The 22,415-nt window shown below is 40.1% G+C and overlaps 1 protein-coding gene across 3 annotated transcripts in view; it reads right to left on the minus strand.

Moving 5' to 3' along the window:
* The window catches only part of kcnh1b (potassium voltage-gated channel, subfamily H (eag-related), member 1b), an 89,808-nt gene extending 68,120 nt beyond the window's left edge, over positions 1-21,688 (minus strand). For 2 of the 3 annotated variants that reach the window (XM_023287918.3, XM_055009847.1), the window contains exons 1-5: positions 21,516-21,688; positions 7,381-7,504; positions 7,176-7,282; positions 2,363-2,491; positions 188-306 (exon numbers count right to left, since the gene is read on the minus strand). In XM_023287918.3, the coding sequence (XP_023143686.1) occupies positions 188-306; positions 2,363-2,491; positions 7,176-7,282; positions 7,381-7,504; positions 21,516-21,588 (552 nt within the window). In that variant the 5' untranslated portion in view covers positions 21,589-21,688. The remainder of the gene's footprint in view (positions 1-187; positions 307-2,362; positions 2,492-7,175; positions 7,283-7,380; positions 7,505-21,515) is intronic. The other variant, XM_055009846.1, reaches the window with a different exon arrangement.
* Positions 21,689-22,415: the final 727 nt, after the last annotated feature.

Genomic DNA, 22,415 nt, shown 5'->3' on the forward strand with positions numbered 1-22,415 from the left:
CATGTGACCTCAAACTGGATGAAAGGGTTCCCAGTGGGGCTACTTTACGACTGACACAACATTGACTGCTTTGTTGTGTCATTTTAACATGTGTATAGTAGATGTCCGTTAACACAGTAAACAGCACAAACTCATTTTATGCACCATAAGGAGAAAGGCTTTTTGTTGAACATGTAAAGGTTCTGACCTCTGCCAGCCGTGAATGTTTGTGGACGTTCTCTCCTTTATGGACAGCCGGAGCAAGCTGCTGAAGAACTCCTCGACTGCTGGTTAATGCACGAGTCAGACGGGCAAATTTACCCCACCCTGCCAATGAGACATAATGACAGCATCAAGAGAGACTGAAAACTCAGCAAACATCACACATCTGTGAAATCTGAAGCTAACTAACTAACTACAGTCAACTTATTTTTCGACCATCCACATATTAAAACTACCAAGGTTAAACTTACCATCAGAAATAATCATGTAATTCTGTTTAACTATACTACCTCTGGACATTACATAATGTACAAAAACTTAAAATGTATTATTTATGTTCGTGTTACATCAAGTGTTCCCAAAATTTCCTTTGATTGACATTTAAACGGATTATACATTGGGTTAATACGATGTTCAATTCTGACAAACCAATGTGTAACTGGCCTACAGGGCGTATCACTGACAAAGCACTACAGCAGACTTTCAAGAGAACCTGTAGTACGAAGCGAGTTCAACATACCCAGGCCATGTTTTCGTTATCTCCCTTCACTTCACAACTGCAATCAGGTTTATTTGTCTTGTGATGCTGGTCATCATCTTGGTAAATCAACCCAGGGCTTGTAAATCTATCTCTGAGCGCGTTCACAACAGAGAGGTGGAGTTGGCAACAGATGACCAATCACAGACATGTATAGGTCTACTGGTATCAGAGTGGCATATTTTAGAAACAGACCACAATATTAGAGAAATACAAAGATTTTAAACTCATAATACAGACTGAAAGGAACACTGCTGCCACAGCTAAAGCAGAGTGCAAAGACTTTTTGGATTTTAACAGCCATATCAATGCCACTCCCAAATTATTAGGGCACTAGTAAATCAGACTATAACTACAAGTGCATATTCTGTTAAATAAACATGTTGCTTAGCTGTATTTGCCTGGCTTGTGAGACAGAAAAAATAACATAAAAACATTGTTCAAAGCAATAAGTAGGCTGTCTCTCATATTGTATAGAAGGCTTTTATGCTACGCACAAAAACCCTGATTATCTTGTGAACAAATTATCTAGCAATAAAAATCGAATTATTTTCATGGTGACATGGACAATGAATTCAGTAAAGTGACATTATGTGTCATTCCTTTGGTTGTGTGACAGTTTTAGTTATATTCTTTCGCCTGCTTGAAAAAATAAATTAAAAAACATAATTCATATCATTATATGGACCTATTGCCAATCATATAAGCTAAAAAAATCAGGCTATAGAGTTTTCTGATCAGTTTTTGTCAAAGATACTTGCTGCAAAGAAAAAGCATCAAATCCTCACACTGAGAAGTTACAAACAGCAAAAAGTTGGCCTTTTTTTATTAGGAAAAAATTGTTAACCTTTATTTAATTGTGAAAATAGTTTCCAATTAAATCTCAACTAACTGTTGCAGGTCTACTCAGTTTTATTTTTGTCTTTCTTGAAGTATATGTAGAGAAAACAGAGATTCTAATTGTGGCATCAAATGTAGATAGATGGCAAAGAACTCTCAGACCTTCCACTATGTTGTCTTCAGAGGCCTCTCCTATTGTCCAACAGAAATCTGCTGTTTCTGTTTCTGTCTGAGAACAGCCAAGTCCCTTGGTATTTTTTAAAGAAATCAAATACGTATCTTTTAAATCTGGCTTTATACTGGAGTAATCCCAGCCTTCATTATATTCTAGCAGTTTATTTGCATCACACGTTTTCTTTATTGTTGCAAATTTCATTTTTGGTTTTGGCTCAACAATAGATTTCATGTGGTTTCTGAAAGACTGAGCTGCATCTTTGCATCAAAAGGTGTGATACAAGTTAAGTTGTTGCTACTAATACTATTTTCTGTATGCAAGTCTCCAATACATAGATCACTAAAGCAACATAGGTGAAAACAGCTATGTGTTTGCTTTATTTTAAAACATGTTTTGATGTGGAATGATTGTCTCACAACATCTATCAATGCTAGTGATTACCGGTTAAGGCTCTAATGACTTCTCTTTCTAAATGAACTGTGTAAGCTTCTTCTCCGTCTTTAACCAAACCTGAGTCAGTTCATCTCAGAAACAAAAACGCACTCTGCAATAAAAGCAGTAATGGAGTGACCAGAGTCTGCTACCCTGAATTTAGGAACATGGCCCACCTTTCGAAGAGTCATCCTCGATTGGTTGCTTGAAGGCGGTGATGTCACTGAAGGTGCAGAGGAACAGGACAACTTTGTCCTGCTCGTTTCTGATTGGAGCAATCTTTACGAAAAACCACACTGGCATCCCTGCAGCATAAAGAAGAACAAAAATCAGTGTGATGTTTCTCACAAAAATAATCAGTGATAATATCAAGGGTATAAAACTTAAAATACTCCAGTAACATTGACTGGAGTTTTGGACTGTGTAACTTTAGTGCTTAATTTATTCTGGGTATTAAAGTAGCATTGATGGTGTGAAACATTTCTTCAAGAAGTGTCAACACATCACAGAGCTTCAAGTATTTCCTGGGATTTATACTGAAACAAATCTTTAAAGATAGATTTTGAATATACAATAGACTCCATTGAAACAAAGTATTTCTGGAGTCTTTGCACAATTGATTAGTAATATTACATCTGGCAACATTGTGTCCAGCCCAAAACTGTACTGTTTCGTTTCACTCTCGGGGCTCTCATAGCACAGCTGGACACTACCTGATGCCAGTGGTGTACTTAGAATATAACAGACTTCCTTTATTGTCAATGTACCAGTACAACGAAATTAAAAAAGTGCAATCCTTAAGGTGCATAGGTACTTAGGAGCTAACGAGCCTTCAGTAGTTGTGGAGACCAAAGACAGAGATAAAAGAGGGTGAATTTTAGACTTGGATTCATCAGGTGGATACAAACATGACTGCAAATAAATTATGTCACTCTGTAACTTTGTGTGTTAATAAACAACAGTTTATAACCAAATTCAACGTATCAACTTGAAGGTCACATGTCAATGTTGAGTTCACAATATGTTTTATGCTACCTCCAAAAGGCCAAAAAAAATGCAGTACAGGTAAGATCAGAGGTAATGATGACACTTTAGAAGCAAGGTTTAGCTCTTCACAGTCTGAAATTTTGTATTTAACCAGAAAAACACTATTAACTGATCGTATCCCAACATGAGACCCACCCATTCATCCAAACCCCAATCTACAGACTTGTCAACAAAAGAGAAAAAGATAAAATGACATGAAGAGCCCCCAGTCCAGAGTGTTTTTGCTGCTATGCTGCCACCAGATAGACCCAAAAATACTTGTGAAGTCAGTTATATTTATACAGCCCAATATCACTATTCTCCTAAAGGGGCTAAACACTCAGCAGCTTGTAACACCCTCTGTCTCTAAAGTCCCCCAAAACTCTTTGAACTGGAAAAAATGGAGGAAGCCTCCGGATGAGCAAAATAAGAGCGGTATCTCTTCCAAGACAGACAGATATGACATAAATGTCATGTATACAGACAAGTAATACAGTGAATATACAACTGAAACAGTGGGGATGATAATGTCACAGATTTTTTGTATATACATGAAAAATATTATCTGGGAGGGCATCAATGAAATTACCAGTGTCACCAAAACATCTGTCCACATGTCCATGTGTCCTAAATTTACCCTCAAACAGCTCCCAAAGGTCAGACCAGCACCTTGAATGGTATCTCACAACCACTAGCAGATAAGTGGAAGAACAGGTGAATGAGTTGCAAAACGTACAGTGCTTTGAATAGAAGGGCTATATATAACAATGAGCAAAAGCATTATTTCCACACACAGAAAAAGTGACTATATTCATTGTGTTCATTATCTCATAACAATGGTGTGATAGCTGTGAAAGAAATTGGCAGGCATAAAGACCTGAGTCACTCATTTTGGCCAGATGACTGGGTCGGAGCATCTCCGAAATCCTGGGGTGCGGTTCTCCAAGTCAACAGTGGTGAGTACATACTAGCTGTAGGAGTCAGCTGAGCGCAATGTTATAAGTAGTAACCAATCTTAGTCCAGGCAGGTGTTGCACCCGGAAGGTAAAACAGTTCTGACTGCTGAAGAAGTCGGTAATGATGAATTGTTTGTTTTAGATGAAGAATGTTGGACTACAATTGTTTAGCGCAACAAAATCACAGATTATTGGAATGCAAACATTTGTCTCGGGCTCTCTTCATCAGATGCAGTAAAGTTTGTTGGCGTTTCAACTTTTTAAGTCCTGTTGAAGCACCTTGGGGGCTTCAAGCATTGGCTTAGCCTCTACACCAACGGTAATCCAAAAAAGGACTAGCCATGAATTGGCGACAAAGTGTTTGAGGAATGTGTTGGAAAAAGTCTGATTCACAGCTGTTCTAACTTGCAACTTAGGGATTTAAAGGATCTACACTGTAACAAATTACTGTAAAAATACAGCATATTTTGTACAGTAATATACCGTTCTTTGTAAATACTGCCGAATACTGTAAATTCACGTGTTTTTTCAAGAACAAAGTATTAACAGCAAGCTACCGTACAATCTTACAGCAGATTACAGTATTTTTCTGGTTTGGGTTGATTTGAGTGTGACTGTTGCTGCAGTCTGACTGTTACTCGTCTCGGCAAATCTTCCTGCACATCACCACATTTAGCAAACAGCCAACACAAAGAAGTGACGACATAGGTTTAAAATATTCTGTATCAGTGATTTTACTCATTACTGAGGGAAGATGTGGAGAAAAGGAAGAACTGAGGACGACGATTTTCGGCCCTCAGACCTGCAGGGACCATCTGTAGCTGATCCATCCTGCTCCGGTTCACTTAACAAGGTAACTGTGATTATTAAAAAGTCAGCCTTACTTTTAATTCTGTCATTCTATTTTATTTATGTTTTATTCTTTGACAGTAACATAAATATAGCCAGGTTAGTTACTGCTTGGTGTTAGCCACGAGTCGCTAGCATGAATGCTAACGTTTCCCACACTGTTAGCTAGCAGCTAGCATGAATGCTAACGTTTCCCACACTGTTAGCTAGCAGCTAGCATGAATGCTAACGTTTCCCACACTGTTAGCTAGCAGCTAGCTAGCTAGCATACTCTCCTTTGGCTGCAGAGTGGACAAAACTTTGGCTCTTTCTTTTAAACCAGACCAGGAAAATGAATTTCTAAGCAACCAGATCCAACTAGGTTAGGTTAGCTGTCTCTGTTCATGTACTTTTGATCAACTATACAATGTGATGCTCCACTGATCTGTTATCAGATCTCCACATGTACTTGTCTGCATTCCACCATTTAGGTAATTTCAAGTTTTAAAAAGGTTTGTAGGATGTGTCATGTTGCTTTTCTCTCCACTTAGGAAAGGTAAACTTGCTTGTTATGCAAACGGCTGCAAAAATTAGATTTAAATGTGTACTGAACTAAACAGCTGTTATAAGTGGAAGCCTCTGTTTTGCTTAATAATTTTAGTTTCCTGTTTTTTTTTTTTTGTTAGTTTGTTTGGTTTTTTTTGATGAATGTGACAGAGTTCCATATTGAGTTTAAGGGATGTTTGCCTACACACCTAATATATTCTTTCTTTGTCATTTCATTGTAGGCGCTTCCTTGGTATCAACCCTGAGAGGGGAACAAAGGCAGCCAGGAGAAGGTGATGTCCAAGAGGTCGGGGAGCTGCTCCAGAAAAAGGCATCTACTGTAAATCCCCATGTAGTCACCTTTATAAAAAGACTGATGGACTCTGAGTGGGACTTCATGTAAACCCACAGAACCTCTCCACACAGAACCTCACTTTCACAAAGGAAAAGCCCTGTCTGCAACCAGATGTTCATGCTGTCATTCTAAGGTAACAAGTCTCAGTATTGTGTTTGGTTCAGTATAAAATACTTCAGTCCTGGTGTCTCAGTTTTGAAGTTCCAGGTTTGTTCCATGACTTGGTGTTTATTGAACATGATCAAGAGTTATGAAAGACTGATTCTAAAGGCAGGGTACCTGAAATGTGATATGCAATTTTTAAACAGATTGTTGACAACCTGTTAAACATCATTAGTTGTTTTTATAGATTGTATTTTGCAAGACTTCAATTTCTTGAAATTTGTTAGCTGCTGAATGTGTTCAATGCAGTATTAAATAATTTAAGTGATATATAGGAATCTTTTGTTACAGTTCAGGAAAAATGGAAACCAAACTCAGTGTACCTGAACTAGAACATGCAGAATGGGAACCTGTTCAGCATGAGGAAATGATTGTATGTTACTAAAATTTAATGGGTTAAATAAGTCAGTTTTTGAACTATGTTTGATACAGTGTTGGCTTTAATAAAAGCTTAATGTTGAAAAGTCATCTCTTGTCTGAGCCATTTCTATGCTATGCTATTTCCTGGGGCTTTCATTTTGAAAGCCCCAGGAAATAGCTCTCTAAACAGCATAATACCGTAATATTTTTTACAGTAATAAACTGTTGTTGTAGAATACGGTAGGATTACTGTAAAATAACAGTGCGCTGCTGGCAACTTTAGCTGCCAGCTCTTTACTGTAAATTTACAGGGAAATTTCTTAGAGTGTACTGCTACCATCTTGGCACCTGATACCACAGGACACCTTCAGAGGTCTAGTAAAAGTCGCGCCTCGTTGGTTGGAGTAATTTTGGTGGCAAACACACATAGTTTTGCATATTTTTGGCCCATACATATAGAAAAAAAACTTGCAGAAGACATAAAAGAGAAGCTGCACTAAATGAGTGAAATTGCTGATTCATTGCTGAAAGGTCAATCAGATAGCTTTCTCTTTTGCTGTCTGCCTATGTTGCCAAATTTGACGAGCTCAAGCGGCTGAAGTGCCGCCAACTGTCAGCATGGTGTGTCCCAGTTTAGGACATAAACTGGGTCTTGAGGTCTTGGGATCCTTAGGTTTCTGGGTTTTAGGGGATTCAGGTCAAAGAAACACATTTTATGCAGACTACAAGACACATACAGCATTTTGAAGTACTCACGGTTTTTCTTGTACATCAGAATCTCAAAAGAGTTCATCTCATAGTTTTCAAAGGTCTGACGAACCTTCTCACTCATCTCCTTATCCGTCAGCTCTCCGTACATGAAGCTGCAGGAGAGAACAGAGTCCTTGCAACTTTGATACACACTCAGGACAACCATCATCTCTCACTAATACAACAAAAGTGTGTGACAGTGCTGTTGTACCTGCAGGTGCTACTCTTTTGCATGACCTCTGCTCGATGGTAACCAGATAGTTTACAGAACCCATCATTGCTGTAGACGATCGGCCAGTCCACAATCTGAGCATTCCCCAGCACAAAATTGGTATCTGATGACAAAAATTAGTACTTTAGAAACTGTATTATGTCAAGTCATCACATGATAGAAATACTATGATAACGTTTTGTACATGACAAGGCTGAGCATTTTATTGGGGCTGCAATCAACAGTTCATTCAAATGGCAAAAAAACATCAGCTTCCAGACCCCAAATGGAATTTTCAAACATCCAACCAACAATTCCAAACTCAACACATCGCTGTTTATTACCACAAAAAGAATAACAACGCCACAAAAAAATCTAAATATAAGATGCTTTTACATGACACAAAGCTAAATGCTGGGACAGAAGAACAGTCAAAGTTACTGTATTTTCATTCAAAGTAGTATATACATTGTTTTTTTTTTTTGCACAATTCAGTGAAAACTATTGAGTTCCCAGCAACTGATGAACAGTCCTTAAAATTAAGATCAAATAAAGAATAATGAACATTACTTAAAAAATAATAATTGAAAAAAGGCAGACCTGGCACAAATAACACAAAATCCTATTTTTTTTCTGTTCTACTTACTTGTCTGTCTATCTGCAGTAGAAATATAAGTGGTCATGACTAGACCAGGACTTATATATTATGGTACCAGTATTTAAGCTTTAGATAACACGCTGTGTTTGAGATTAATAATCAGCCTGGATACAAAAGAATAAGCAGCTGAAGGCAATTCACAGTCTGTCAGCAGCACAACTGCACTGGTTTACAGCAGTAAAGAAAGGTTTATCTGTCTGTAGGAGTGTTTGCTCACGTCTTTTGAAACCATTGTTGTAAGGCGATATAAGCTGGTCCTTTCAACTTTAAAGGACAATTTGAATGTGAACAGGTTTTAGAGTTGATTAAATTTAAGTTTAGGTTAGAGTAAGGGAATGGTGACTGCACTATGCCAATGAGTGTTCTCAGTGATAGTGCTGGACATCAACCTTAAGCAGCGTATGTTTGTGGTGCTGACTGAAAGGTGCCCACAACACTGAGCATAAATACTGTCAAGTACTGAAAGTTATCCTTGAATGTCTGGTCAGGCAGCTCCCAAATTAAAGCAACATTATTCACCTGCACAGTCTCATTTGGACTAGATCTATTCTCTAGAGGTTTAATTTCAATATTACCCACGCAACACTTTTTATTACCATCTGGAGAGCGTTGCCTTTTTTTTTTTTTTTTTTTTTTTAAATATAATTACAACTGGGGCTGCACAGTGGCATAGTGGTTAGCACTTTCGCCTTGCAGCAAGAAGGTCCCTGGTTCGCGTCCCGGCTTTCCCGGGATCTTTCTGCATGGAGTTTGCATGTTCTCCCTGTGCATGCGTGGGTTCTCTCCGGGTACTCCGGCTTCCTCCCACAGTCCAAAAATATGCTGAGGTTAATTGATTATTCTAAATTGCCCGTAGGTGTGAATGTGAGAGTGCTTGTTTGTCTTTGTGTGTGGCCCTGCGACAGACTGGCGACCTGTCTGGGGTGTCCCCTGCCTTCGCCCGAGTCAGCTGGGATAGGCTCCAGCACCCCCCGCGACCCTGGTGAGGATTAAGCGGTGTATAGATAATGGATGGATGGATAATTACAACTGCAATTACCTTCGGTTTTTATGAGTACTGACTGCTCCTCCTATACTCCTCCTTTCTAGAGGGATGTCCTTGCATATTTTTCTTTCATTGCCATTTATATTTTTTGTAATTAGCATAGTATGGAATTTTGTTTTTCTAAACAAAACATTTCTGAGTAAATGATATAAAATAACTAACAGAAAAGCTTCTTAGAAATTCACTATTGTTGCAGAAAAAAAAAACAAAAACAGCAGGAAAGCAGGACCCAGGAAAAGATAGTATTCTCTGTGGAACATATTTGTTCTCATTTGTCAAACTGGCACCAATGAAACTGATGAATTAGCTATTTGTAGTCCTTGTTTACAGTGTACTTATGAATTGACAAACACTATCCCTGACTCTGGAGAATACACAAAACTTAAAAGATTTTCAGGAAGAGTAAGTCATAAAATTGGGTCAATTTAGAAATGTCCTTATTTTTGAAAGAAAAGCATTTTTTCAATGAAGAGAGCAATACATTAATCAGAAATCCAGTCTAGACATTGTTAATGTAGTAAATGACTATTCTAGCTGGAAACAGCTGATTTTAATGGAATATCTCTATAGGGATACAGAGGAACATTTCCAGCAACCATCACTCCTGTGTTCTAATGCTACATTGTGTTAGCTAGTGGTGTTGAAAGGCTAATTGATGATTAGAAAACCTTGTGCAATTCTGTTAGCACATGAATAAAAGTGTGACTTCTCATGGAAAACATGAAATTGTCTGAGTGATCACAAACTTTTGACAGGTAGTGTAGCTTTCATGTCTTTGTGTTTCAATTCGACTCATACAATTTTGAGTCAAGTTTACCTTACATAGTACCTTTGCCCTGCTGAATGTCCATGTCTATTACAAACCATGCACTTTCACTCCGGTTAAAGTCCAATCTGTGACTATTCGGTAATTACTGGGCACGACAGTGAAAACTATATAAGCACGAGAACGTTGAAAGTTATGGGGAATATTCAGGATATGCCCTCAACATACACAAAACCCAGATAATGACATTCAACTATATACCAACACAGGAGGTTGCTACAAAATACAAATTAAACTGGAATTCATCTTACATTAAATGCCTTGGAATCAGTTTATCTATGGACCTCTCACAATTATTTAAAATTAACTATACCTATAACACTAAAAGAATATTTGATGATCTCAGTGGGTGCGACCTGCTCCCTCTTGACTTTGGTGGTAGAATAAGCTGTTAAAATGAATATCCTTCCTAGGCTATTATATAATTTCTTATCACTACCAAAAGAAATCCCCCAAAGACAATTCAAGGAATGGAACAAACACATCTCACGATTCATTTGGAAAAAAAAAGACCAAGAGTCAAACACTGCTGCTGCCGGAGGGGGAGGGGGGCATGGCCCTACCATCATTGAAGGATTATTATACACTGCTCAAAAAAATGAAATAACACTTTGAAAATACAACATATTTTAATGGGAAAAAATAACAAGCGGATATCTACATTGATATGGACTGGATGTGTTAAGAACAAAAACATGCCACCATCGCTTGATGGTAATGAAAATTAGCAACCTACAGAGAGCTGAATTCAAGACACCCCAAAAGTCAAAGTGAAGAGCTGATGTGGCAGGCTAGTCCATCTTTCTGAAATTCCTTGGCAGCAACTCAAAATGGTACTCAGTAGTTTGTACAGCCACCACGTGCTTCTTTGCAGCCTGACGATGTCGGGACAAGCTCTTAATGAGACAATGGATGGTGTCCTGAGGTATCTCCTCCCAGAACTGGACCAGGGCATCCCTGAGCTCCTGGACAGTCTGAGGAGCAACCTGGTGGTGTTGGATGGACCAAAACATAATGTTCCAAAGGTGTTCTATTGGATTTAGGTCAGGTGAGTATTGGGGCCAGTCAATGGTATCAATTCCTTCTTCCTCCAGGAACTGCCTGCATACTCTTGCCAAATGAGGCCGGGCATTGTTGTGCACCAGAAGGAATCCAGGACCACTGCACCAGCATGGGGTCTGACAATGGGTCCAATGATTTCATCCCGATACCTAATGGCAGTCAGAGTGCTGCTGTCCAGCCTGTAGAGGTCTGTGCGTTCCTCCATGGACATGCCTCCCCAGACCATCACTGACTCATCACCAAACCGGTCATGCTGAACAATGTTACAGGCAGTCCGTGTAGTTTCTCATTCATCCAGGTCATGGTTATCCAAAGTTGTTTAAATCAATCCAACTGGACTTTAAGAAGGTTCCTTGAAGACGTTTCACCTCTCATTCAAGAGGCTTCTTCAGTTGTAGATGGATCTACAACCCCCACTGAGGGGTAATTTAGCAGGTGTTTCATCTACCTTTGTAACTATATATAATCAGTTTTTGGACATTTTGCCAAAAGTATTCGCTCACCCATCCAAATAATCAGAATCAGGTGTTCCAATCACTTCCATGGCCACAGGTGTATAAAATCAAGCACCTACGCATGCAGACTGCTTTTACAAACATTTGTGAAAGAATGGCTCGTTCTCAGGAGCTCAGTGAATTCCAGCGTGGAACTGTGCAACAAATCCAGTCGTGACATTTCCTCGCTCCTAAATATTCCACAGTCAACTGTCAGCTGTATTATAAGAAAGTGGAAGTGTGTGGGAATGCCAGCAACTCAGTCACCAAGTGGTAGGACACGTAAACTGACGGAGGGGGGTCAGCGGATGCTGAGGCGCATAGTGCCAAGAGGTCGCCAACTTTCTGCAGAGTCAATCGCTACAGACCTTCAAACTTCATGTGGCCTTCAGATTAGCTCAAGAACAGTGCTTCTGCAGAGAGCTTCATGGAATGGGTTTCCATGGCCGAGCAGCTGCATCCAAGCCATACATCACCAAGTGCAATGCAAAGCGTCGGATGCAGCGGTGTAAAGCATGCCGCAACTGGACTCTAGAGCAGTGGAGAAGCGTTCTCTGGAGTGACGAATCACGCTTCTCCATCTGGCACTCCGATGGACGAGTCTGGGTTTGGCGGTTGCCAGGAGAACCATACTTGTCGGACTGCATTCAATTCAATCAATCAATCAATCTTTATTGGTCATTGCACACTTTCATATACAACGAAATTTCATTTGAGCTGCCCTGCCAATGCCAGCTCCGGCTGCTGCGCAGTGCTGTGCGCACCTTTCTTGAGGAAAAAAAGAAAAAGGACATGTTGGGATCTGGGTAGGGATAGCAGAGGGTAAAAGAAAAAAAAAAGGCTTGTTGTACCAAATGAAACCTCCAATGTTGGGAAATTCTCTCTTGGCCATGAAACTTCCAGAGGAGTTTGTTATTGTTCCAGAATGTAATCAGTTATATTCATGTTTAGGCAGGAGAGGAGTAATTTCACCTTTCCCCTACTGCTTTCAACAATTTTAGACCCCAGCTGTAGTTATTCTCATCCTGATGGCTTCCAATCTGCGACTCAAATCAACAGTCACACCAAGCAAATTGTTCATCTTACGATTGAGTTCGTCATACCGAGCATTGGCAGCCGTGATCCGATCGTTTGCATAGACCAGCAGAGTTGGACGTCGTTTCTGTCTGCGGTCTTCCTGATTTTCCAGAAGCTCAGGCCAGTGAACAAGCCAATTATCAGCAGGCCTGTCATCATAAATCCGAATATATAAACATCTTCAACATCCTCCACAGATAGGGGTGCCAGGCACATGATCCCCTTCCATTTCCCCCAGGCGTCGATCACGTAACCAGAGGCAAAACTCCCATCCGGGCAGGTAGGCTCCCCTAGGCCTGTGCTCTTTGTGGCGACAATCTTGTCAATTGCGTTGAGAGACCAGTTAATCAATTCCATGATCGGTGTTTCGAAGGTCCAGTGCCAAGCGATCGCTCCAAGTCAGACAGACGAGATGAAGACGAAGAAATGCAGCAAGCAGGGAAACATGAGGGTATGGGGAGGAACAGAGATAGCTGCAGAGCGAAGAAAAGTGCGACCGCCTCCTACGAGAGCTGAGAGCAAATCAATGCATTGTGCCAAGTGTAAAGTTTGATGGAGGGGGGATTATGGTGTGGGGTTGTTTTTCAGGAGCTGGGCTTGGCCCCTTAGTTCCAGTGAAAGGAACTCTGAATGCTTCAGCATACCAAGACATTTTGGACAATTCCATGCTCCCAACTTTGTGGGAACAGTTTGGAGCTGCCCCTTCCTCTTCCAACATGACTGTGCACCAGTGCACAAAGCAAGGTCCATAAAGACATGGATGACAGAGTCTGGTGTGGATGAACTTGACTGGCCTGCACAGAGTCCTGACCTCAACCCAACAGAAGACCTTTGGGATGAATTAGAGTGGAGACTGAGAGCCAGGCCTTCTCGTCCAACATCAGTGTGTGACCTCACAAATGCGCTTGTGGAAGAATGGTCAAAAATTCCCATAAACACACTCCTAAACATTGTGGACAGCCTTCCCAGAAGAGTTGAAGCTGTTATAGCTGCAAAGGGTGGACCAACGTCATATTGAACCCTGTGGACTAGGAATGGGATGTCACTTATGTTCATATGCGAGTCAAGGCAGGTGAGCGATTACTTGTAGCAATATAGTGTATTTACATCCAAAAGGAATAGAGAACCCAATGTATTGCTTGTTACAGACTTTTACATTAAAAGATATTTCTGACTTTAGACTCAGCTATGAATCTCACAATTCTGTCATTTTTGTAGAAAAGCCATCTCTGAGTGTAACAAAATGTAATAAAAATGTATTTTCATGTTATTTACTTTTTGTTCCACATCCTGATTTTAAGCTACCTAAGAATGAGTGCAAACAGTACTGGTCATTTTATTAAGTACACTCATGCATTCTAATGAAATGCAGTATTACTAATGTAAAGTCTAATTTTATGATTTAGAGAAACACCTCCTGTAATATAGTCCATCATTAACTATGATTTCAATAACATGAGCATTTTTACATTTTTCCCCAAAAGTCTGAACAAAACTAAATATCACAAACTTTTGAAAGGTTATGGCTGGGTGGTTGTATTTAATTGCTGGTTGAGTTGTACTTTATGAAGAATACATTCAGTGTACACATAATGCAGCTGTTATATATAGTATAAATCTGCAAAAGAGTTAAGAGTTTTCCTCAATTTTTATTGTAATATCAAGAGTAACATTTAGAAATTCAGGTATGGTTTCCTGACTATTTCACACATCTGCATCCATTTTTAAACAAAAGCCTGAATTAAATCCCAGCAGAGCGGAGACTATTGTGTGTGGTGCCGCTGAAGTGCAGCCTGCAGGCTTTAACATGCTCAAAAAAACCTCCAAGGACTTTGACTACATGCCTGCTCCAATGCAAAATACATGACAAGATGTCAACGTAATGTATCCAGGGAGGAGATTTGTTTTCAAAATGAATACTGTCACGGCCCCCTTCCCTGGTCCCTGCACCTGCCCCTGCCTGATCTCCCGTGACCTCCTCTGCCCCTCTGTCTTCCCTGTTCTCTGGTGCTCCTTGGGCTGTCGGTACCTCCCCCATTGCTGTGTGTGCCATAGGGCTGGCCCGAATAGCAGTTTCTGGTCTCCGGATATTTGGGCCCTATTAATGACGAATATCCGAATATTTGGTCCGCTCCGTAACGTCCAACGGACAGATGTACGGAGGAACGAAGGAACGAACCGAATATTCGGTTCGTTCCTCCGTATATTAGGATATTCGGGTCCAAGCCCTAGTGTGCCAACTGGTGATCAGCGCTGATGGAGGCCAGCTGATGTTCAAACACACCTGCAGCACATCACCAGCAGCATAAAGCCTGGCTCTCCACTCAACTCAGGGCCAGATCCTAAACTCCGCTTCTGCATGCTGCTGACTGCACCTTGTAGTTCTGCCCTGCTCTGTGGAAGCTGCCGATATGACCCACTCCTGCCACCTGTAAAGGACCTGGACACCCCCTCGCCTGCACCACCTAACCCGGCCACTTGCCGGTCTCCAGGAACCTGCCAGCCCCCTTCCCTTCCTGTTTTTGTGAGTCCCACCTTAGTTTTTGCACTCCCCAGTTGTGATTGTGGAGCTGTTATTGTTTTAATAAACCCGGTTTATTGAGCTGTCTCTGCCTGTCTGTGTGTTCTCACTTTGGGTCCACCCCCTAATCACCGTGACAAATACGCACTCACTCACAAATATGAAGAATAAGGAAAAAGACAAAATACGTAAAATCAATTGAAATGCATGTTAATCCTGGAAAAAGCTAAATAACACTCACCAATGCACCAGTTCAATTTAAGGTTTCTTATTCATTAATTCCTCTGACATATTTCTGTACTGTCATAATGGTGTGATTATTACTCCACCAAGGAGGCGGAGCCTCAGCAGAGTTATGTGACGATCGGTGTTGGTTTGTCTGTCTGTTAGCAACATTATTCAAAAACAGATTAACGGATTTAGATTACATTTTCAGGGAAGGTCAGAAATGACACAAGGACCAATTGATTCGATTTTGGCAGTGATGCGGCTTATAGTCTGGATCCTCAAATTTTTTAAAGATTTCAGCCATCGGAAATGATACAACTGAGCAGCCTTGGCGAAGTGCTGCGCTTTCTAAGTGCTTTTCTAGTTTGTTAATTACACAGTTCTGTTGGTGACTAATTATATAGGGATACTGACACGGACCAGAAAAAAAATCTAACAGAGTACATGACATGGCTGCACAAGACTGACAAATTATCACAGTGACTGTTTTTTTAGATAATTTTGATGACCCTGTGACCTACCCTGCAGCTCCACCATTAAGGCAAATTTTCCATATTGTGTAATATAATGAACAAAAGAGTCTCTCAGGGCCGCTGGCAGCTCGTTAAGAGTTTATGGCTTGATTTCATTCTGCGTAATTTAATTAATTGAGCTGAACTGGTCTCAGCAGCAATATGTCATGTTAGTTAATTGTTCAGCACTGAATGAAACAGCAGCTACTCGTGCAACATCCATGAGCTCTCTAATGCTGCTGGCCATTTACGCGACTACATGACTGTACCAGATAAATATGTCTGACAAAGATAAATATGTTTCTGTATTTCGATAAACAGTTGTCATCTGACCCTTGTGTGTGTTCAGGATATACACAGCATGTACAGCATACTGTGAAACCTCTAAGTGGTCACTTGTTAGTATGTAATAACAAGTAGCATTTGCCTGAGGACAATGGGAATCGTATTCTTTTTGAACACTGAAGTATCAGACACACTAAAATTTTGATCTGACAATGACGGCAGCTGAAAAGTCAAATAATTGTCAAAGTTATCATAGCTTCTCTTTAGGGGAACATGAATGTCTAAGTCAATTTTTAATGACAGTCCATCCAAAAGTTGTTGAAACAGAAGTGGTGGACCAACTGACTGACAGTTATTTCAGGCAAGACAATGAAACACAAAGTACAACCAAAAGATTCCCAATCTGATCCTGCTGCTTACAAATACAGGGTGGATCTGATGCAACAGATGTGAGTCAGGGTTCTGGGTGATTTTGCATGATGAACATTGGGTACTGTTTTTGTGATCACTTGCAGGTGCAAATTTGCAATTTCACGAAGGACCTGCAGAAGCAGTATCATCGTGTCAAAATTCTGCAAGAATCCCTGTCTGGCCCTTTACGTTGAGAATCATCACTGGTAACAAGAGTTGGGTCCATTGTTATGATCTAGAGAGCAAACGGCAGGGAGAGCAATCGGTGCAAACAATCTGAACAGTGGCATGCTGGCAACAGGGTATTCCATTATGACAATACACCCAGTCACAGTATGTGTTTTTTTTTCTCACATCAACACAAATGTCACTTCCTGTTGAGATATCTGACTCATAAGAAATGAAATTTATTTTAAAGTCATTTTTTAGAATATGTTTTGTCTGCAAACCTACTGAGTTGTATGATACTAAAACCACTGAAGGAAGCTGCGTAGTTACAGTATTGCACACTGTATGTATTCAAAGCAGAAAATGAGGGACACAAAGTGCAACTGGTCAAGAGATGAATTTAAGATTCACTGCAGAGCTTGCTCATACTGTTGCACAAACTGTCAATAAACAATCACACCCTTTAGCCATCCAGGGAAGAAAAAGGCAGCTGTCTGCCTGGCTCTGCTAGCTGTGGCAGTCGTGTTGAGGAACACTGGAGCATAATGATGTGAAAATTCCTTGATTTTAAATGAAGTCATGACTTTAATTTTAAACCCTAAGTGTTTACATTATCTGTTCATAACTCATAATGCACTCGGATTTTGCAACCAACATAAGTGTCAGTACTTATAAAAGCACTTCCTTCCCACTGTTGCCAAGTGCTTGGTCAAAGGGAATCCAAAGGAAACACTGCATTTGTGGAGTTTCTGTTTAAATTTGTAAGAGTTTCACCTCACTATGTGAAGTGATATGAGACGACATTTGTTGTGAACTGGCATTGTACAAATAACACTGAATGGAAGTGAATATTTCACATCCATACTACTGAATTCCTTGTGTATTATACAGGTTTCTATGACTCTTGTATTTGTAAGGCCAATATTTAATATTTAAACACCAATACAAAGAGAAAAAAATGATGTATTCAACAATTTCAACTGTCAGTAAGAACAAGAAAAAAAATCAAAAAGGTTAATGGATGTTGAACACACTGTTTGAAAAGGACAGAATTACACTAATACATACAGAGTTTAATGGTAACGCTAATCAAACCTTGGTGTGCAGATAGATAGATAGATAGATAGATAGATAGATAGATAGATAGATAGATAGATAGATAGATAGATAGATAGATAGATAGATAGATAGATAGATAGATAGATAGATAGATAGATAGATAGATAGATAGATAGATAGACAGACAGATGGACACACGTAAACAACAGTATAGGGAAACACCAGTATACACCTATCTATGTGATTATGTCTAAAGTGAAAAGTTGAAAAGGAAAATTGTTCAGTTGAAGGAGCTGAACTCAACTAATGTTGACGTATTTTAACAATCTCAAGAGCCACTGCAGACTGAAGAACCAGAACAGAAATAAAGGCTAACCAGAGAGTTTTGCTGTCTTTTTTTGATAGATGTGTTCACTTTATTTCTTCCAGTGTAGGAAGCATAGCTAACAGAGCTACCATAAATTAGCCTGTTGGCTCCTGTGACCAGTTCTGTCAGTCCCCAATTCCTCATCGCGCTTATTGTTTCACTGCCTTACGCACAGTAGAACTACTATTTCCACGGATTCAGGCATCTCAAACATAACCACAATTATTTGTATGAAGAGATGTCACTAAAGCAAAGTAAGAAAAAAACTCTTGTAATTTAGTTTTCTGTAATTTTTAACACTAATATGACATTTTCACAAAGTTGCTGTTGGTAATCTCCCCAACAAGTACTGTTTCTAAAAACCTTTCCAGTAAGTCACTCAAATGGCTGTTTATACAAGTACAGAATTGCTATCCTGATACATATTAATGTGTCACTGCTCTGAGCAGCACTGAAAACACTTTCACATTAGAAATTTTAATCATTTTTAAATATAAAAAAATGTATATGGTAGTGCTCAGCAGCCCATTACATGGCTATTTGAAGGTCAGCCTCCAGATCGTGTTAAAATTCATAGCAGAACTGTATCCATGTACTGATTTTTGAAGAGCTTTGTCTGATAAACACTCCAAAACAAATGCATTAAATTCACAGTTACACAACCTCAAGATAAGCAATTAATTCTTATAAAAATCTTAGAATACTGATGAACTCGTCACTGATTTTGCGAGTAATTATACAGTACTTATCTAGGATTAGACATGGGTGATTTACCCCTTGTGTTGCTTGGATTAGCTACACTTAGGTGCTATCCCTTACAGTAATGAGTGAAGCCCAATAACAACAAATACTTTCACCACTTTACTTATGGCAGTTTCAAAATAAAACAAAATCTGGAGTCCATCAGCTACAGAGTTATTTTAGAAGAGAATTGTCTAATTAAAGAGTACAAATGGGATAACACCAAGATTAAAAAAAAAAAACTTTCTACAGCCCAAAGTGATGTCTTTAAATATTGTGTTTTACTGTGTAATTTAATGCCATAGAGATAAAAAAAATAAATAAATCCTAGCCTTACATTTGTCAAGTTTGAAACAAGAAATGTTGACATTTCTGTTCAAACCTTTTTGATATAAAAAAAACATCACTTAATCATTTTAGACATTTGTGTGGAATATTGACATAATTAATGTGTGAACTGCCAAAAACTTGTTTTATGGCCATAGTGACCTTGGCCTTTGACTGCCCAGTCTCACAGCAAAATATGGAACACCTACATTGGTCAACAGCGTAAAACATTTCTTTAGGGACTATTCTTGTGGCAGGATTCGCCACCCTAGCAACCTAGAAAACAACCACAGTTTTGTGGCAAGCTTTTGCACAAGTGTATGTCAACCAATAAACCATGATCTTTTCCTAAAACTTACTAGGTTGGGTTGAACAAACATTCAACCAAGTAGGTTTTTTTGTGGAAACCAAAGCAAACAGCGACTGAACAAGACTAAAAACAGCACCACAAAGTAAACAGCAGCTAAAAACCCAACAAAGACTAGTAAGTATGATACAAAAAAGAGTGGTAGTACATTCTCCTGGAACAGTCTCCAGGGTCCAAATCAAAGAAACAAGCAAGTCATGTGATGTGAAACCTCCCATTCACGAGACATGGACATGGGGCCACAGCAAAGAACGACCCTAAAACCGAATGCATCTCACAATTTTGTATACTTTAATGAGAAACATTTTCTGGTGTGGACATTTTGGTGTGAGACTGTATTGCCTTTGACCACCAAAATCTAAACTGTTCATTTTTGAGTCCAAGTAAACGTCTGTGCTAAGTTTGAAGAATTTCGCTCAAAATGTTCAAGAGATGTCTCGTTGAGCGGATGTACAACCAACATAATGTCTTACCCTCCTATGACCCTGCGTCAATGCGACATTTCATTTTGGGTTTGCCTTGGATTCACCTTATACTTCATTATCCTCGATAGTAGACACTTTTCTGTGTCCTCTAGTGGTCGCAAAACCAGAATACACTGATCAATGTAAAAACGTCTATCATTTCAGCCTAGTCCTTCTCTAGCCGACACCAAGATAAAAGTTGGCAAGGTACAAAATCTTGTCAGTTTTTTTGGTTGAAACTTGTGTATTTATGCTTGATAATACTTGTAATTTAATATGGCATTTTAGTAACAGTAAGGAGCTACAGCCAAGTTAATTAGGACGTATTGGTTTGAGGACACAGACTTTTTGAGTTTTGTCACATGACAGTGGATCAGGCATACTTGATCAAGTGCGACACTGATGTCCAACACGTAGAGAAAATGAAGGCACACCCTCCACAACACGGCAAAATGCATCAGATCACTCCAGTAGTCCATGTCTCAGTCCACACAACTTCTACTGTACATTTCCCAGAGGTGGTCAACCTGAAAAACCCAATGCACTGCAGAGAGAAAGGCTGCACTTTGCTTGCAAACTGAACGCAATGGTTACTCAGCATTTCAAACAAGCCGATAAGTATGACAGACTGTTCCTACTGACCTAAAGGACATTCCTAGTCTTAGTTCCTAGTTTCAAGTGAACTGGCCCATTGATTTTCCAGTTTCACCCAGTTCCACGGAAAATTCAAAAAAGTCACAAAAAGGTAAACAAATGTTGCACTGTTTGCATTTTGTTTTTGTACAGCCAGGTTTAGACATTAAAACAGTTTTAAACAATGTTACATACCAGTGAATTTATTGTATCATACAGTTGGTGTGAGATTATATTGCCTTTGACCACCAAAATCCAATCAGTTCATTTTTGAGTCCAAGTAAATGTCTTTGCCAAGTGTGAAGAGTTTCCCCTCAAAATGTTCAAGAGATGTCTCGTTGGGCGGATGAACAACAGATTCATGAACATGTTTTTCCAAAAGCGATTTCCTGTTCAAATGTTCTTAGTTTCTATACTTATCAGGCCCTACTAGTCGCTAATAGCTCGGGAAAATTAAAAATGCACACCAAACAAAAGCTCAGGTCTCAGGAGGTTAAGACTGGACTGTCTGTTGTTCTACTATCAAAACAGCTGCCTTTAAATTTTCTGCAAAACATTTGACCAATTGTTGGAATTGGATCTTTTGTTTCCCAGTGAAAATATTTTAAATAGAATGGAATTACTATATTATCGTAATAAAATTACTCACAGACTCTTCCCTCTAAAATGTCCAGTTCTTCCGTTTCTCGTGGTCTAATTGTCGTCATGCACTAAGTTGAGCCTAATGAAGGAATTCCGGTGAAGCTACAATCAATGAGCTACACCTGAGCAGGTTCCTCCACAGTGGAGCTGCTGCTGGACAAACAGCCGAACCGGGCCACGACACGTTCCGCACAGCTGACACACTGGTACCGTTTAAATCCAGGTGCGAGAACCGGGCCGCGTCTTACCGTTGGACCGGCGAACGATGTTCTCCAAGAACGTGTTCTGAGGGGCCACGAGACCCCGCCGTCCTCCCGCCATCCTGCCGTGGTAGTGCAGCGCGAGACGCTCCGCTTCACGTCCACTCACATATCTGACGATGTACGAGCCCCGCGCGCCGTAAGGGTAGCAGCTCGTGCTCTCTCTCTCTCTCTCTCTCCCCCCCCCCCCCCCCCTTACTCTCTCCCTCTCTCTCTCTCTCTCTCTGCCGGTTCACGATTGGCAGATGGTTGCAGCACGAGCCGCGAGAGGAGAGACGGTAGGCGGGCTGGTCGAGCGAGCTGCACTCACCGGAGGAGAGAGAAAGCGACATATAGCCGGTACATACATCATGACATCACTGCTGCTGCTAATTAAAGGCTCGTTCCGCCCAAATGTCAGCACAAAAGAATCTCTGGCAGCCACACATTTTATAGGACGAATGTCAGGGTTTAATGTATGGAGAGCAGGCCACTGTAAAAAGACAAAAAAAACAAACATCTCATTCGCTGTAAACATGCTGTGTCTTTCTGGGATCCTGCAGGTGGAGGGCTAAGGTATGGACTACAAAGGAGGCTCTGGGGTTAGTGAGGTGACTTCCGGTTTAACTCTGTACCAGGTACATCACCATGGTAACTGATGCTGAACTCTCCAAATGCTTCAAAGCAGGTTATGTTCCAGCCAAATAACAAATCAGAGGGTCAGTCAGTTCTCCAGGAGAATGGTGTGACCTTTCATAGAGGATGCAGTGGACACTGCACAGTCAAACCTCTGCAGATGATCCAGAATGCAGCAGCACATCTGGTTTTCAGCCAGCCAAAGTCAGCACATCACCCTGCTGTTCACGTCACTTCACTGGCTTCCAGTTGCTGCCTGTATAAAATTCAAAA

This window comes from Amphiprion ocellaris, chromosome 4 (genome assembly GCF_022539595.1).
Source record: "Amphiprion ocellaris isolate individual 3 ecotype Okinawa chromosome 4, ASM2253959v1, whole genome shotgun sequence".
NCBI lineage: Eukaryota > Metazoa > Chordata > Actinopteri > Pomacentridae > Amphiprion > Amphiprion ocellaris.